The 18,917-nt window shown below is 40.4% G+C and overlaps 1 protein-coding gene and 1 long non-coding RNA gene across 3 annotated transcripts in view; one reads left to right on the forward strand and one right to left on the reverse strand.

The window, feature by feature from the left end:
- Positions 1-14,475, reverse strand: part of LOC133228530 (uncharacterized) — a 79,907-nt gene extending 65,432 nt beyond the window's left edge. Inside the window, exons 1-2 of the long non-coding RNA XR_009730242.1 lie at positions 14,416-14,475; positions 7,830-7,964 (exon numbers count right to left, since the gene is read on the reverse strand). This is a non-coding gene — a long non-coding RNA (uncharacterized LOC133228530). The remainder of the gene's footprint in view (positions 1-7,829; positions 7,965-14,415) is intronic.
- An 82-nt stretch (positions 14,476-14,557) lies between these two features.
- Positions 14,558-18,917, forward strand: part of SPAG16 (sperm associated antigen 16) — a 1,095,180-nt gene continuing 1,090,820 nt past the window's right edge. For both annotated transcript variants that reach the window (XM_061384008.1, XM_061384014.1), the window contains exon 1: positions 14,558-14,786. In XM_061384008.1, the coding sequence (XP_061239992.1) occupies positions 14,660-14,786 (127 nt within the window). In that variant the 5' untranslated portion in view covers positions 14,558-14,659. The remainder of the gene's footprint in view (positions 14,787-18,917) is intronic.

Below are 18,917 nucleotides of genomic sequence, written 5' to 3' on the forward strand. Positions count from 1 at the left end.
GTGTGGAGAAAAGGGAACCCTCTTACACTGTTGGTGGGAATGCAAACTAGTACAGCCACTATGGAGAACAGTGTGGAGACTCCTTAAAAAACTGGAAATAGAACTGCCTTATGATCCAGCAATCCCACTGCTGGGCATACACACTGAGGAAACCAGAAGGGAAAGAGACACATGTACTCCAATGTTCATCGCAGCACTGTTTATAATAGCCAGGACATGGAAGCAACCTTGATGTCTATCAGCAGATGAATGGATAAGAAAGCAGTGGTACATATACACAATGGAGTATTACTCAGCCATTAAAAAGCATACATTTGAATCAGTTCTAATGAGGTGGATGAAACTGGAGTCTATTATACAGAGTGAAGTAAGCCAGAAGGAAAAACACCAATACAGTATACTAACGCATATATATGGAATTTAGAAAGATGGTAACAATAACCCTGTGTATGAGACAGCAAAAGAGACACTGATATATAGATCAGTCTTATGGACTCTATGGGAGAGGGAGAGGGTGGGAAGATTTGGGAGAATGGCATTGAAACATGTAAAATATCATGTATGAAACGAGATGCCAGTCCAGGTTCGATGCACGATACTGGATGCTTGGGGCTAGTGCACTGGGACGACCCAGAGGGATGGTATGGGGAGGGAGGAGGGAGGAGGGTTCAGGATGGGGAACACATGTATACCTTTGGCGGATTCATTTTGATATTTGGCAAAACTAATACAATTATGTAAAGTTTAGAAAAAAAAAACAAAACAAAACCCTGAGACAAAAGACTTTAGGAGAGTGTTTATAATACCTAAGTTCTTGAAAAATATTCTTAATAGAAACTGTAAACCCAGAAGACAAAAAATATAGCTGTAATTGGCTATAGTTCAGTTCAGTTACTCAGTCGTGTCCAACTCTTTGTGACCCCATGAACCACAGCATACCAGGCCTCCCTGTCCATCACCAATTCCTGGAGTTTACCCAAACTCATGTCCATTGAGTCGATGATGCCACCCAACCATCTCATCCTCTGTTGTCCCCTTCTCCTCCTGCCCTCAGTCTTTCCCTGCATGAGAGTCTTTTCAAATAAGTCAGCTCTTCACATCAGGTGGCCAAAGTTTTGGAGTTTCAGCTTCAACATCAGTCCTTCCAACGAACACCCAAGACTGATCTTTAAAAGGAAGGACTGGTTGGATCTCCTTGAAGTTCAATGGACTTTCTGGAGTCTTCTCCAATACCACAGTTCAAATGCATCAATTCTTCAGCGCTCTCTCACATTCATATGTGATGACTGGAAAAACTATAGCCTGGACTAGATGGACCTTTGTTGACAAAGTAACGTCTCTGCTTTTTAATATGCTGTCTAGGTTGGTCATAACTTTCCTTCCAAGGAGTAAGCGTCTTTTAATTTCATGGCTGCAGTCACCATCTGCAGTGATTTTGGAGCCCCCCAAAAATAAAGTCTGATACTGTTTCCACTGTTTCCCCATCTATTTCCCATGAAGTGATGGGACTGGATGTCATGATCTTAGTTTTCTGAATGTTGAGCTTTAAGCTAACTTTTTCACTCTCTTCTTTCACTTTCATCAAGAGGCATTTTAGTTCCTCTTTACTTTCTGCCATAAGGGTGGTGTCATCTGCGTATCTGAGGTTATTGATATTTCTCCCGGCGGTCTTGATTCCAGCTTGTGCTTCTTCCAGCCCAGTGTTTCTCATGATGTACTCTGCATATAAGTTAAATAAGCAGGGTGACAATATACAGCTTTGACATACTCCTTTTCCTATTTGGAACCAGTCTGTTGTTCCATGTCCAGTTCTAACTGTTGCTTCCTGATCTGCATACAGGAGCAGAAGATATTAAGAAGAGGTGGCAAGAATACACAGAAGAACTGTACAAAAAAGAGCTTCACGACACAGATAACCCCGATTCTGTGATCACTCACCTAGAGCCAGACATCCTGGAATGTGAAGTCAAGTGGGCCTTAGGAAGCATCACTATGAACAAATCTAGTGGACGTGATGGAATTCCAGTTGAGCTTTCAAAATCTAAAAGATCGTGCTATGAAAGTGCTGCACTCAATATGTCAGCAAATCTGGAAAACTCAGCAGTGGCCATAGGATTGGGAAAGGTCAGTTCTCATTCCAATCCCAAAGAAAGGCAATGCCAAAGAATGCTCAAACTACCACACAAGTTTACTCATCTCATACACTAGTAAAGTAATTAGCTATAGGAAAACTGCAAATTGTTTCATTTTAAAATACATTAAAAATAATGCTAATGATAAGATGAGAAAAAAATGGGAAAATACCTGTAACAGATTTGATAGGCTAAGACCTAATGTCAATAATTTACAAGCAGCTATCACAATTTGACAAAAAATATAGAAAAGAGGAAAGTGTAAAAGACACTTTACAATATTGTAAATTGAAATGAAAACAGACATGAAAGAGACATTACAGTTCACTAGTTGTCAGGGAGTGAAAATTAGTGTAATATTGAGATGTCTTGTTATTTCTAGCAAAGTCAAAATTTAAAGGAAAGCCAAACATATACACACTGCAGATACAAATGTGAGGTTTAAAATATTTGCGGAAATTATTTGGCAACTATTACTGAGATTAAATACAATATACCCTTGATGCAGATTTTCTACCAGCCTACAGAATCTATATGACAGAAATCAAAGCAATATTAACTAAGGTTATGTACATGGATTTTATTCTATTATTGCTCATGGTGGCATTTTTACAGTGGAAAATTAAATAATATTATATGTACATGAAGGAATAAAATACAGCCACTAACAAAGTGAACTTTATTTATACAAATAATCTAGCATCTGTCTATCAAGTCGTGGTTTTCTTAACGTTTTTTAGTTACATATATGACTACAGAAACAGCTCAATATCTGGAGATTGATAAGCCTTGTAATCTGACATACTCAGAAATAAAAGTAAATGATATTTAGAGGTCATAGTGGATGGCAAATGAGGAAAATATAGAAGGACATCATAGTGTCAACATGGATAAACTTGATGCAAGTGAGCTGATGTGGGGGAAAGGTGAGGAGATTGGAAAGGGTGAGGCCAAAAAGAAAAAAATGAAAAAGGCTGTATATAATAAAACAAAGAAAGAATCACACACCTACATATGTATATATGCATTTATTCATGACTATATATTTACTATGTCAGCAAATCTGGAAAACTCAGCAGTGGCCACAGGAGTGGAAAAGGGCAATTTTCATTCCAATCCCAAAGAAGGGCAATGCCAAAGAATATTCAAACTACCACATGCTTGTACTCATTTCACATGCTAGCAAGGTAATGCTCAATATCCTTCGAGATAGGCTTCAACAGTATGTGAACTGAGAACTTCCAATATACAAGCTGAATTTAGGAAAGGCAGGAACCAGAGATCAAATTGCCAACATCCGTTGGATCATAGAAAAAGCAAGAAAATTCCAGAAAAACATTTCCTATATTACTGACTATGCTAAAGCCTTTGATTGTGTAGACCACAACAAACTGTGGAAAATTCTTAAAGAGATGGGTATACTAGATCACCTTACATGCCTCTTGAGAAACCTGTATGCAGGACAAGAAGCAATAGTTAGAACCAGACTTGAAACAATGGACTGGTTCAAAACTGGGAAAGGAGTACATGAGAGCTGTATATTGTCACCCTGCTTATTTAACTTATACGCAGAGTACATCATGAGAGATGCTGAGCTGGATGAGTCAAAAGCTCAAATCAAGATTTCTGGGAGTAATATCAACAACCTCAGATATGCAGATGACACCACCCTTATGGCAGAGAGAGAAGAGGAGTTAAAGAGCCTCTTGATGTAGGTGAAATAGAGGAGTGAGGAGACTTGCCTAAAACTCAACATTCAAAAAGCTAAGATCAAAGCACACAGTCCTATTACTTAATGGCAAATAGATGGGGAAACAATAGAAACAGCTACAGGCTTTACTTTCTCGGGCTCCAAAATCACTGCTGACAGTGACTGGAGCCATGAAATTAAAAGATGCTTAAAGGCAAAATGACAGGATACTGAAAGAGCAATTCCCCAGGTCGGTAGGTGCCCAAAATGCTACTGCAGATCAGTGGAGAAATAACTCTAGAAAGAATCATGGGAGGGAGCCAAAGCAAAAACAATACCCACTTGAGGATGTGACTGGTGATAGAAGCCAGGTCTGATGCTGTAAAGAGCAATATTGCATAGGAACCTGGAATGTTAGGTACATGAATCAAGGCAAATTGGAAGTGGTCAAACAGGAGATGGCAAGAGTGAACGTCAACATTCTAGGAGTCAGCGAACTAAAATGGACTGGAATGGGTGAATTTAACTCAGATGACCACTATATCTACTACTGCAGGCAGGAATCCCTTAGAAGAAATGGAGTAGCCATCATGGTCAACAAAAGAGCCCGAAATGCAGCACTTGGATGCAATCTCAAAAATGACAGAATGATCTCTGTTCGTTTCCAAGGTACACCATTCAATATCACAGTAATCCAAGTCTATGCCCCAACCAGTAATGCTGAAGAAGCTGAAGTTGAATGGTTCTATGAACACCTACAAGACCTTTTAGAACTAACACCCAAAAAAGAAGTCCTTTTCATTACAGGGGACTGGAATGCAAAAATAGGAAGTCAAGAAACACCTGGAGTAACAGGCAAATTTGGCCTTGGAATACGGAATGAAGCAGGGCAAAGGCTGATAGAGTTTTGCCAAGAAAATGCACTGGTCATAGCAAACACCCTCTTCCAACAACACAAGAGAAGACTCTACACATGTACATCACCAGATGGTCAACACCGAAATCAGATTGATTATATTCTTTGAACCAAAGATGGAGAAGCTCTATACAGTCAGCAAAAACAAGACCAGGAGCTGACTGTGGCTCAGATCATGATCTCCTTATTGCCAAATTCAGACTTAAATTGAAGAAAGTAGGGAAAACCACTAGACCATTCAGGTATGACCTAAATCAAATCCCTTATGATTATACAGTGGAAGTGAGAAATAGATTTAAGGGACTAGATGTGATAGACAGAGTGCCTGATGAACTATGGACTGAGGTTTGTGACACTGTACAGGAGACAGGGATCAAGACCATCCCCATGGAAAAGAAATGCAGAAAAGCAGAATGACTGTCTGGGGAGGCCTTACAAATAGCTGTAAAAAGAAGAGAAGTGAAAAGCAAAGGAGAAAAGGAAAAATATAAGCATCTGAATGCAGATTTCCAAGGAATAGCAAGAAGAGATAAGAAAGCTTTCCTCAGCGATCAATGCAAAGAAATAGAGGAAAACAGCAGAATGGGAAAGACCAGAGATCTCTTCAAGAAAATTAGAGATACCAAGGGAACATTTCATGCAAAGATGGGCTCGATAAAGGACAGAAATGGTATGGACCTAACAGATGCAGAAGATATTAAGAAGAGGTGGCAAGAATACACGGAAGTATTATACAAAAAAGATCTTCATGACCCAGATAATCACGATGGTGTGATCACTGACCTAGAGCCAGACATCCTGGAATGTGAAGTCCAGTGGACCTTAGGAAGCATCACTATGAAAAAAGCTAGTGGAGGTGATGGAATTCCAGTTGAGCTATTTCAAATCCTGAAAGTTGATGCTGTGAAAGTGCTGCACTCAATATGCCAGCAAATTTGGAAAACTCAGCAGTGGCCACAGGACTGGAAAAGGTCAGTTTTCATTCCAATTCCAAAGAAAGGCAATGCCAAAGAATGCTCAAACTACCACACAATTGTACTCATTTCACACGCTAGTAAAGTAATGCTCAAAATTCTCCAAGCCAGGCTTCAGCAGTACGTGAACTGTGAACTTCCAGATGTTCAAGCTGGTTTTAGAAAAGGCAGAGGAACCAGAGATCAAATTGCCAACATCCACTGGATCATGGAAAAAGCAAGAGAGTTTCATAAAAACATCTATTGCTTTATTGACTATGCCAAAGTTTTGACTGTGTGGATCACAATAAACTGGAAAATTCTTCAAGAGATGGGAATACCAGACCACCTGACATACCTCTTAAGAAACCTATATGGAGGTCAGGAAGCAACAGTTAGAACTGGACATGGAACAACAGACTGGTTCTAAATAGGCAAAGGAGTATGTCAAGGCTGTATATTGTCACCCTGCTTATTTAACTTATATGCAGTGTACATCATGAGAAACGTTGGGCTGGAAGAAACACAAGCTGGAATCAAGATTGCCGGGAGAAATATCAATGACCTCAGATACACAGATGATACCACCCTTATATCAGAAAGTGAAGAGGAGCTAAAAATTCTGTTGATGAAAGTAGAAGAGGAGAGTGAAAAAGTTGGCTTAAAGCTCAGCATCAGAAAACTAAGATTATGGCATCTAGTCCCATCACTTCATGGCAAATAGATGGGGAAACAGTGGAAACAGTGTCAGACTTTATTTTTCTGGGCTCCAAAATCACTGAAGATGGTGACTGCAGCCATGAAATTAAAAGACGCTTACTCCTTGGAAGGAAAGTTATGACCAAACTAGATAGCATATTGAAAAGTAGAGACATTACTTTGCCAACAAAGGTCCGTCTAGTCAAGGCTATGGTTTTTCCTGTGGTCATGTATGGATGTGAGAGTTGGACTGTGAAGAAACCTGAGCACTGAAGAATTGATGCTTTTGAACTGTGGTATTGGAGAAGACTCTTTGAGAATCCCTTGGACTGCAAGGAGATCCAACCAGTCCATTCTAAAGGAGATCAGTCCTGGGTGTTCTTTGGAAGGAATGGTGCTAAAGCTGAAACTCCAGTACTTTGGCTACCTCATGTGAAGAGTTGACTCATTGGAAAAGACTCTGATGCTGGGAGGGATTGGGGGCAGGAGGAGAAGGGGACGACAGAGGATCAGATGGTTGGATGGCATCTCTGACTCGATGGACGTGAGTCTGAGTGAACTCCGGGAGTTGGTGATGGACAGGGAGGCCTGGCGTGCTGTGATTCATGGGGTCGCAAAGAGTCGGACACGACCGAGCAACTGAACTGAACTGAGCTAGTCCTTGAAAGAAAAGCTATGCAAACCTAGACAGCATATTAAAAGGCAGACACATGACTTGCCAACAAACGTCTGTATACTCAAAGCTGTGGTTTTCCTAGTAGTCATGTACAGATATGAGAGTTGGACCATAGAGAAGGCTGAGCATCTAAGAATTGATGCTTTTGAATTTTGCTGCTGGAGAAGACTCATCTCAAGGGATGAAATAAAAAAATTTTTCCCCCCAGAATCACCAACAATTTCCCATCAAGTCTCATTCACTCTTTTTAGGTCACATGCTAAGTTGGCAGCTGATCATTGCAGCCAAGAGAACTCTCATTATGCTAAGCTTGGGTCATGTGCTCCTCACCAAAGTCAGAGGATTGATTTAATTTGAACCACATAGGCTAAGAACACAGCAACTTGAATTTGCAAATTTTCATTCGTGAAAAAATGGAAAATATAGCTGTATGGCTGACTATAGTCAATTACCACTACTATGAATTCTGAAATTCTAAAACTGGCTACCATTTACTGTGAGCTTTTGAAAGAAAATAAGATAGTAACTTATAGGAAAAGATGTATCTGTATACGACTTGGGCTCTATCTGTAGTAAAGGAACACTCAACTTCTGAACATTGAATAGTAATTGACTAAACCTTTACATAAGAGCATTTTCTGCTTTGAAACAATGAATATGAAGGTAAATACATTGTCAGATTCTTTTCTGGTTTTGCTTTTAAAAATAATTTCACTTTTACAAAACTGGATCATTTAGTCTGGGAAGAAGAAAATCTGTTCACCTTTGTGCTTTTTGCTTCATTTTGACTGTCTTCACTGGTTTTCTTTATTAACTGCTTTCAGGAACATTCAAAGGGAAAGAAGATAGCTTTCTGTTCATTCATCAAAATGTTAAGGAACTTTTCTTTTTTTTACACCTAAAGGAAATTTGTAAGGAAAAAGTAAGGATTATAGGATGGAAGGACAATAAGATAGCATTATAACTGAAACCACTCTTGTGATCTGAAGCTTTTGTTTTTTCTTAATAAGGCTTTCAAACCTCTTTTCAATTAAACTAGCATTTAACAGAAGAAGAATTCCAATGTAAAAGGATTATTTTCAAATTCATCCATTGCAAAGATATACTGGTTAAGATATTAGCACTCACGACAGAGGTGGCATCCCAATTTTTATCTGAAGGCAATTATTGATTCTGTTTACTTTGTTAAGGTTATTTTTGCTTTTATTTAATTGCATTTTAAAATATTACTCATCCTTATAAAAATCTAAAGGTTTACAAAGATATTAAAGACTACTAATTTTAGTTTTTAAATACACTGTTGTCCAGGTCTTATGAAATGTGTTCAAACTGTAGGGGAGCCAAAATATCTTGGGGGACAACTAAAATTCATAAAATGGATATAATCAAGTTGGTAATTCTAAGCTAAAACTTTGATTATTTAGAACACTTAGAAAATGAGACTTCTTAAATTAAAAAAAATTTTTTTTGTGAGGAGTGGAGTAGTGATACTTAAGTTGTACGATTTATTTATTTATTTATTTTAGCTCTTTTGAGAAGAATCTTTTCCACTTCATCTCTACTGTAAGCAGTGAATATTGGTCACAATTTATCTGTTTTATTATTGTTAGGTAGAAAGTTAGTCATGAGCAAGGAGGCCAGGCCTGGCTGAAAGGGATGCCAGTCAGTTCAGTTCAATTCCGTCACTCAGTCGTGTCCGACTCAGTGACCCCAAAAATAACAGAATGCCAGGCCTCCCTGTCCATCACCAACTCCCGGAGTTCACTCAGACGCAAGTCCGTCGAGTCAGTGATGCCATCCAGCCATCTGATCCTCTGTCGTCCCCTTCTCCTCCTGCCCCCAATCCCTCCCAGCATCAGAGTCTTTTCCAATGAGTCAGATCTTCGCATGAGGTGGCCAAAGTACTGGAGTTTCAGCTTTAGCATCATTCCTTCCACAGAACACCCACGGCTGATCTCCTTCAGAATGGACTGGTTGGATCTCCTTGCAGTCCAAGGGACTCTCAAGAGTCTTCTCCAACACCATAGTTCAAAAGCATCAATTTTTGGCGCTCAGGCTTCTTCATAGTCCAACTCTCACATCCATACATGACCACAGGAAAAACCATAGCCTTGACTAGATGGACCATTGTTAGCAAAGTAATGTCTCTGCTTTTCAATATGCCATCTAGGTTGGTCATAACTTTTCTTCCAAGGAGTAAGCATCTTTTAATTTCATGGCTGCAGTCACCATCTTCAGTGATTTTGGAGCCCAGAAAAATAAAGTCTGACACTGTTTCCACTGTTTCCCCATCTATTTCCCATGAAGTGATGGGACTGGATGCCATGATCTTAGTTTTCTGAATGTTGAGCTTTAAGCCAACTTTTTCACTCTCCTCTTTCACTTTCATCAAGAGGCTTTTTAGTTCCTCTTCAGTTTCTGCCATAAGGGTGGTGTCATTTGCATATCTGAGGTTATTGATATTTCTCCCGGCAATCTTGATTCCAGCTTGTGTTTCTTCCAGCCCAGCCTTTCTCATGATGTACTCTGCATATAAGTTAAATAAGCAGGGTGACAATATGCAACCTTGACGTACTCCTTTTCCTATTTGGAACCAGTCTGTTGTTCCATGTCCAGTTCTAACTGTTGCTTCCTGACCTGCATACAGATTTCTCAAGAGGCAGGTCAGGTGGTCTGGTATTCCCATCTCTTTCAGAATTTCCCACATTTTATTGTGATCCACACAGTCAAAGGCTTAGGCATAGTCAATAAGGCAGAAATAGATGTTTTTATGGAACTCTCTTGCTTTTTCCATGATCCAGCAGATGTTGGCAATTTGATCTCTTGTTCCTCTGCCTTTTCTAAAACCAGCTTTAATATCAGGAAGTTCATGGTTCACGTATTGCTGAAGCCTGGCTTGGAGAATTTTGACATTACTTAACTAGCATGTGAGATGAGTGCAATTGTGTGGTAGTTTGAGCATTCTTTGGCATTACCTTTCTTTGGGATTGGAATGAAAACTGACCTTTTCCAGTCCTGTGGCCACTGCTGAGTTTTCCAAATTTGCTGGCATATTGAGTGCAGCACTTTCACAGCATCAACTTTCAGGATTTGAAATAGCTCAACTGGAATTCCATCACCTCCACTAGCTTTTTTCATAGTGATGTTTTCTAAGGCCCACTGGACTTCACATTCCAGGATGTCTGGCTCTAGGTCAGTGATCACACCATCGTGATTATCTGGGTCGTGAAGATCTTTTCTGTACATTCTTCTGTGTATTCTTGCCACCTCTTCTTAATATCTTCTGCTTCTGTTAGGTCCATACCATTTCTGTCCTTTATCGAGCCCATCTTTGCATGAAATGTTCCCTTGGTATCTCTAATTTTCTTGAAGAGATCTCTGGTCTTTCCCATTCTGCTGTTTTCCTCTATTTCTTTGCAATGATCGCTGAAGAAGGCTTTCTTATCTCTTCTTGCTATTCTTTGGAACTCTGCATTCAGATGGGTATATCTTTCCTTGTCTCCTTTGCTTTTCACTTCTCTTCTTTTTATAGCTATTTGTAAGGCCTCCCCAGGCAGCCATTTTGCTTTTCTGCATTTCTTTTCCATGGGGATGGTCTTGATCCCTGTCTCCTGTACAATGTCACGAACCTCATTCCATAGTTCATCAGGCATTGTATCTATCATATCTAGGCCCTAAAATTTATTTCTCACTTTCACTGTATAATCATAAGAGATTTGATTTAGGTCATACCTGAATGGTCTAGTGGTTTTCCCTACTTTCTTCAATTTAAGTCTGAATTTGGTAATAAGTTGTTCATGATCTGAGCCACAGTCAGCTCCCAATCTTGTTTTTGTTGACTGTATAGAGCTTCTGCATCTTTGGCTGCAAAGAACATAATCAATCTGATTTCGGTGTTGACCATCTGGTGATGTCCATGTGTAGAGTCTTGTCTTGTGTTGTTGGAAGAGGATGTTTGCTATGACCAGTGCATTTTCTCGGCAAACCTCTATTAGTCTTTGCCCTGCTTCACTCGGTATTCCAAGGCCAAATTTGCCTGTTACTCCAGGTGTTTCTTGACTTCCTACTTTTGCATTCCAGTCCCCTATAATGAAAAGGACATCTTTTTTGGGTGTTAGTTCTAAAAGGTCTTGTAGGTCTTCATAAAACCGTTCAACTTCAGCTTCTTCAGCGTTACTTGTTGGGGCATAGACTTGGATTACCGTGATATTGAATGGCGTGCCTTGGAAATGAACAGAGATCATTCTGTCGTTCTTGAGATTGCATCCAAGTGCTGCATTTCGGACTCTTTTGTTGACCATGATGGCTACTCCATTTCTTCTGAGGGATTCCTGCCCGCAGTAGTAGATATAATGGTTATCTGAATTAAATTCACCCATTCCAGTCCATTTGAGTTCGCTGATTCCTAGAATGTTGACATTCACTCTTACCATCTCTTGTTTGACCACTTCCAGTTTGCCTTTATTCATGGACCTGACATTCCAGGTTCCTATGCAATATTGCTCTTTACAGCATCGGACCTTGCTTCTATCACCAGTCACATCCACAGCTGGGTATTCTTTTTGCTTTGGCTCCATCCCTTCATTCTTTTTGGAGTTATTTCTCTACTGATCTCCAGTAGCATATTGGGCACTTACTCACCTGGGGAATTCCTTTTTCAGTGTCCTGTCATTTTGCCTTTTCATACTGTTCATGGGGTTCTCAAGGCAAGAATACTGAAGTGATTTGCCATTCCCTTCTCCAGTGGACCACTTTCTGTTAGATCTCTCCACCATGACCTGCCCGTCTGGGTTTGCCCCAGCTGATCTCTAAAACCCATCCTAGACACACCCAGGAAAGCTCACAGATATGCTACAAAATAACCACAGAGAGTTTACTAACTTCTACACATGACCTGTAGACAGACAATGGATACAAAATAACCACAGGGGTTTCTCAAGGTAACCTAAGCAGCAAGGAGATCATTAAGTATTTATAAATATTCTACATCTGATTATAACAGAATGAATTATGGAAAGACATAAACACAGTCTGCTGTTATATAACTTGAAAATGTCAATCAGCCTTGACATTTGAGTGTATGCCCATTTGCATTCCCTTTCATTGATCGGTAGTGGGTATAAGTTGTATTTTGCACAGGGCATAACCAGAAGGAAGAGACTGGAAATATAAAAAGGGGGGATGCCAACAGGGAAAAACAAGCCTCTTTTAAGGTTGGCCTGCTCTCATATTTTGGAAGTGTTTGTCTAAAAAAATTTCTGTCTGCTTAAGCTAAACTGAGCTATAACTTGCCTATTTTAAACACTTTAGTCCATTATTCCAAATTTTTATTGTGATGAGGTAAGAACTGAGGGAGAAAAATAAACTGACCTGACATTATGATTCTTGTTGCTGTTCAGTTGCTCAGTCATGTCTGACTCTTTGTGACCCCATAGACTGCAGCATGCCAGGCTTCCCTGTTCTTTACTGTCTCCTGGAGCTTGCTCAAACTCAAGTCTATTGAGTTAGTAATGCCATCCTACCGTCTCATCCTAGATAAGGATGACATCATCCCTCATCCCTCATCCTTCATCCGTTTCTCTTGCTGCCTTAAGTCTTTCCCAGCATCAGGGTCTTTTCCAATGAATTGGCTCTTTGAATGAGGTGGCCAAAGTATTGGAGTTTCAGCCTTAGTATCTGTCCTTCCAATGAATATTCAGGATTCATTTCCTTTAGGATTGACTGGTTTGATCTCCTAACAGTCCAAGGGACTCTTGAGAGTTTTCTCGAACACATCTTCCTTTTTGAGTATTTGACATTTCTAAATGTATTTAAGTTTTGCCTTAGAAGTTTTTTGTATATATGTAAATTTCTTATAAATTTAATATGCAATTGGGGATTGGCTAACTTATTTAATATTTTAAGTATATTTTATAAACATATATTGAAAATATTTGATATATTGAACACTGTTTTGGGGAGGGTAACTTTGATTTTAATAGTGATATAAAATGAAAATATCCAATGAAACCATTTTATAAAGCTCTATTGGAGTAGAGCTTTTATAAAGCTCTATTTAGATGTCTATTACACTTCTCTTTCAAAAAAAAATTAAATTTCTGAACAAGCAAGATTTACTTTTGTAGGTAGAGACCTTGCTTCTTCATGACCTTAATACTTCTCATATATTTCATTTAATCTATATTTTAGTAAGGTGGATATTAAAATTATTGTTTTAGAGAAGAGAAAACAAAGCCTTGATGCTTTTGAACTGTGGTGTTGGAGAAGACTCTTGAGAGTCCCTTGGACTGCAAGGAGATCCAACCAGTCCATTCTAAAGGAGATCAGTCCTGGATGTTCTTTGGAAGGAATGATGCTAAAGCTGAAACTCCAGTACTTTGGCCACCTCATGTGAAGAGTTGACTCATTGGAAAAGACTGATGCTGAGGGGGATTGGGGGCAGAAGGAGAAGGGGAAGACAGAAGATGAGATGGCTGGATGGCATCACTGACTCAATGGACGTGAGTCTGAGTGAACTCCGGGAGTTGGTGATGGACAGGGAGGCCTGGCGTGCTGTGATTCATGGGGTCGCAGAGTCGGACACGACTGAGCGACTGAACTGAACCGAACTGAATGGTGGAGTCAGCCTCTGAATGCAGCTTCTCTGGTTCCAGTAACGGAGTTCTTAATCATTTCATTAGAAGTTACCACTTTTTTTTTTTGGTATTAAATGGGAACTTTTATAATGAGTTGCTGTTTGACATCAATTTTCAATAGTGTAAGATAAAAAAGAATCTGTAAAGAAAAGGGCCCTGTAGATGCTTCTGATACACACACAATATAAACCCGAAGAAAATTATGTCATAGCAAAATGATTGCACATGATTGGGCAGGCACTTATTATACATTATTTTAGGATCGCTTGTACTTCAAAATTCGTATGGAAACGGCTTTACTTTGGTAAGAATTAACGCTAAACCTCCAAGTTCCAGAATATAAAACCAAAGTCAAAACAGACGTCCAGATAATTAATACTTTAAAGGAGCATGAGAACGGAATTGTTGAGGGTTTTTATTTGTAGTTCCCCTGGGCCAATCTCAGTTATGATTTTCAGGATCCAACCCCGCCCGCATCCCCCCGCTAAGGCGCTGAAGATCTTCCTCTTTTCGATTAGTTTTCCCTGGGAAAAGGTAGGACTCTACACATGCCTAAAATATCTGGGGACTGATGATGGGCATGTAAGAACCAAAAAAAGACAATTTAGAGAAGAAAGCAAAGTGAAAAACAAATGCTTCAGGGTCAAAACTGAAGAAAACCAAGCCACTTCGGTTAGAAAATGTGTGCAAACCAAGTCCACTGATTCATTTTACCTCTTCCACACCAGGCACTGCTTGCTGAGCGTTAGGGTAACCAGGGAACGGAGGTTGCCCCGGTAACGTAGGAAGCGCGGAGGGCTTCAACGCTCAGGGCTCTAGACAGCCCTTCCGGCCCCGGGTGGTGGGAGGGGTGGAGGCCAGACTCTCGCGAGAGCTGTGTGTGTTCTACTCTACGTCTTCGCGGTTGGCCTTAGGGCTGCGGCGGCCAGTCAGGGGCAAGGCATCCGGAGCGTTTCAGATGGCTACTCAGCAAGGGACGCCCTCCTCCGCTCTGCGGGTCCTGGAAGAAGCGTTGGGCATGGGCTTGTCGGCTGCCGGGGACACCGCGGAGGCGGTGGCTGCTGAGGGTGCCTACTACCTGGAGCGTATCCTTCGCGTGTAGGCGGGGCACCCAGACTCTGGCCGCGGTAACGGGTGTTGGGAGCGAGGGCGCCCTTTGAAGCCTGGGGTCCGCCAGCTGGTAGAGGCGCCTGTTGGATCTCACGGTGATCTTTCCGACAACGCGACCCCGGAAACCTGCCCACTGTAATTTTTCGCCTTGTTGTAGTTGTAGGCTGATGTGTTCCTGTTGGAAAAAGTTCGTAGTCACCACTCAGTAAACTTTGCAATTTTGTTTAAAGTAGCCCCACAAATTAATCCAACCCTCCTTTCACTCAGTGGTTTTCTTAAGCACAGAATGCCGTGGAAATAAATTCCATAGGGGAACATCCGGAGGTTAAGGAAAAAACCGCTCCCTTTAGGATTTAACATCAGGATATCCATTCAGATCCTGTAGATGGCCCAGTTGTCCAGTGCTTCTGTGATTTGTTTTGGTAGCAGCGACCCACTGGATAGTTTCATTGTGGGCTACTTAATGATGATAACTTTTTACCCCTTTTAGCAACTGAATGGTATCCTGGTGAGCTGACAAGTCTCAGCTATGCTATGAAGAAATCAGATAAGACAGAGATGAGCAGTTATCAATGGAAATAACTAGAAAAATTGAATAGCCACATGTGGATGTGTAGGCTCACTATTTATTGGGTAAAACTTTTGAGCTCCCCTTCTCTAAATTAATGGTACGAGAGAGGGGGAGGGTTCGTGAGAAAGATAACTATTCTTCTGGCAGATAAGAGAGAGATGGGTAATCTGTTTTATTCTTAAAGGTATCAAGGAAACTGCAAAATCTGTTTTTTTGTTGTTCAAATATAATCCACCTATATTTAATTAAAGATTTCAGAGATCCAGCAATGATTCATTTTGTAGGTTTTTAAACTGATTAACCTGTCCTGACTCAGGCTCAGTACACATCCCTGCTACAAAGAGCTTTGAAGAACTTGATTGAAAAGCTCAAAGAAAATATATGTAGTTTATTCAATGTGGACATGATATTTATAGGAGTGTGTTTGAATAATCTGAAAGCAATTTGAGAGAAAGAAGTGGGTGCTCTAGTGTTTTAAGTGAGGTTTCGTATTCTGTTTTCCTGACCCTTAACAAGCTGTCATTTCCAGTAATATTCCTTTTTAAATTCAGAAACAATTCAGTGACTCTTCATAGCTGATTTATGTCTAAAACATGAAGTTATTCAATAGCCATGTTAGTGATAACCAGGCATCTTATATCTACCTGCATTAAAATGATTTCTGTCACAGTATTTTGAGTGTTAACATGAGACAAATAGAGTGAAGTAAGTTTTTGCAAACATCTTTATGAAATAAGTCATGAGACTCCAATATAGTAGAACTTTCACTAATGAAAATCTGGTTTACTGAATTTGCATGGAGGTCACTGAGTTGCAACTGCCAACATATTAGACTTTTCCAAGTAATCACATTTACAAATACAAGCAACTATAACTTTTTCAGGTCAGTAACTCAGTCATGTCCAACTCTTGGCAACCCTATGAACCACAGGATGCCAGGCCTCCCTATCTATCACCAACTGCTGCTGCTGCTGCTGCTAAGTCACTTCAGTCGTGTCCGACTCTGTGCGACCCCATAGAGGGCAGCCCACTAGGCTCCCCCGTACCTGGGATTCTCCATGCAAGAACACTGGAGTGGGTTGCCATTTCCTTCTCCAATGGATGAAAGTGAAAAGTGAAAGTGAACTTGCTCAGTCATGTCCGACTGTTCGCGACCGCATGGACTGCAGCCTACCAGGCAGGCTCCTCCGCTCATGGGATTTTCCAGGCAAGAGTACTGGAGTCTACCCAAACTGGAGTCTACCCAAACCCATGTTCACTGAGTGTGATACCATCCAACCATCTCATCCTCTGTCGTCCCCTTCTCCTCCTGCCCTCAATCTTTCCCAGAATCAGTGTCTTTTCAAATGAGTCAGCTCTTCGCAACAGGTGGCCAAAGTATTGGAGTTTCAGCTTGAACATGAGTCCTTCCAATGAACACCCAGGATTGATCTCCTTTACGATGGACTGGTTAGATCTTCTTGCAGTCCAAGGGACTCTCAAGAGTCTTCTCCAACACCATAGTCAAAAGCATCAATTCTTCGGCACTCAGTTTTCTTTATAGTCCAACTCTCACATCCATGCATGATGACTGGAAAAACCATAGCCTTGACTAGATGGACCTTTGTTGACAAAGTAATGTCTCTGCTTTTTAATATGCTGTCAAGGTTAGTCATAACTTTCCTTCCAAGGAGTAAGCATCTTTTAATTTCATGGCTGCAGTCACCATCTGCAGTGATTTTGGAGCACAAAAAATAAAGTCAGCCACTGTTTCCTCATCTATTTCTCAAGTGATGGGACCAGATACCATGATATTAGTTTTCTGAATGTTGAGCTTTAAGCCAACATTTTCACTCTCCTCTTTCACTTTCATCAAGAGGCTCTTTAGTTCTTCTTCACTTTCTGCCATAAGGGTGGTGTCATCTGCATATTTGAGGTTATTGATATTTCTCCCAGCAATCTTGATTCCAGCATGTGCTTCCTGCAGCCCAGTGTTTCTCATGATGTACTCTGTATATAAGTTAAATAAACAGGGTGACAGTATACAGCCTTGACATAATCCTTTTCCTATTTGGAACCAGTCTGTTGTTCCATGTCCAGTTCTAACTGTTGCTTCCTGACCTGCATGTAGATTTCTCAAGAGGCAGGTCAGGTGGTCTGGTATGCCCATCTCTTGAAGAATTTCCCACAGTTTATTGTGATCCACACAGTCAAAGGCTTAGGCATAGTCAATAAAGCAAAAGTAGATTTTTTTTTTTTGAAACTCTCTTGCTTTTTTGATGATCCAGCAGATGTTGGCAATTTGATCTCTGGTTCTTCTGCCTTTTATAAATCCAGCTTGAACATCTGGAAGTTCATGCATTGCTGAAGCCTGGCTTGGAGAATTTTGAGTATTACTTCATTAGCGTGTGAGATGAGTGCAATTGTGCGGTAGTTCGAGTATTCTTTGGTATTGCCTTTCTTTGGGATTGGAATGAGAACTGACCTTTTCCAGTCCTGTGGCCACTTTCCAAATTTGAGTTTTCCAAATTTGCTGACGTATTAAGTGCAGCATTTTCACAGCATCATCTTTTAGGATTTGAAATAGCTCAACTGGAATTCCATCACCTCTACTAGCTTTGTTCGTAATGATGCTTGTTAAGGCCCACTTGACTTCACATTCCAAGATGTCTGGCTCTAGGTGAGTGTGAATGATCACACCACTGTGATTATCTGAGTCGTGAAGATCTTTTTTTTACAGTTCTGTGTATTCTTGCCATCTCTTCTTAATATCTTCTGCTTCTGTTAGGTCCATACCATTTCTGTCCTTTATTGAGCCCATCTTTGCATGAAATGTTCCCTTGGTATCTCTAATGTTCTTGAAGAGATCTCTAGTCTTCCCCATTCTATTGTTTTCCTCTGTTTCTTTGCATTGATCACTGAGGAAGGCTTTCTTATCTCTCCTTGCTATTCTTTGGAACTCTGCATTCAGATGGGTATATCTTTCCTTTTCTCCTTTGCTTTTTGCTTCTCTTCTTTTCACAGCTATTTGTAAGGCCTCCTCAGACAGCCATTTTGCTTTTCTGCATTTCTTTTTCTTGGGGATGGTCTTGATTCCTGTCTTCTGTACAATGTCATGAACCTCTGTCCATAGTTCTTCAGGCACTCTCTCTGATCTAGTCCCTTAAATCTATTTCTCACTTCCACTGTATGGTCATAAGGGATTTGACTTATGTCATACGTGAATGGTGTAGTGGTTTTCCCCACTTTCTTCAATTTAAGTCTGAATTTGGCAATAAGGAGTTCATGATCTGAGCCACAGTCCGCTCCTGGTTTTGTTTTTGCTGACTGTATAAAGCTTCTCCATCTTTGCCTGTAAAGAATATAATCAGTCTGATTTCGGTGTTGACTATCTGGTGATGTCCATGTGTAGAGTCTTCTCTTGCGTTGTTGGAAGAGGTTGTTTGCTGTGACCAGTGTGTTCTCTTGACAGAACTTTATTAGCCTTTGCCCTGCTTCATTCTGTACTCCAAGGCCAAATTTGCCTGTTACTCCTGGTGTTTTTTGACTTCCTACT

This window comes from Bos javanicus, chromosome 2 (genome assembly GCF_032452875.1).
Source record: "Bos javanicus breed banteng chromosome 2, ARS-OSU_banteng_1.0, whole genome shotgun sequence".
NCBI lineage: Eukaryota > Metazoa > Chordata > Mammalia > Artiodactyla > Bovidae > Bos > Bos javanicus.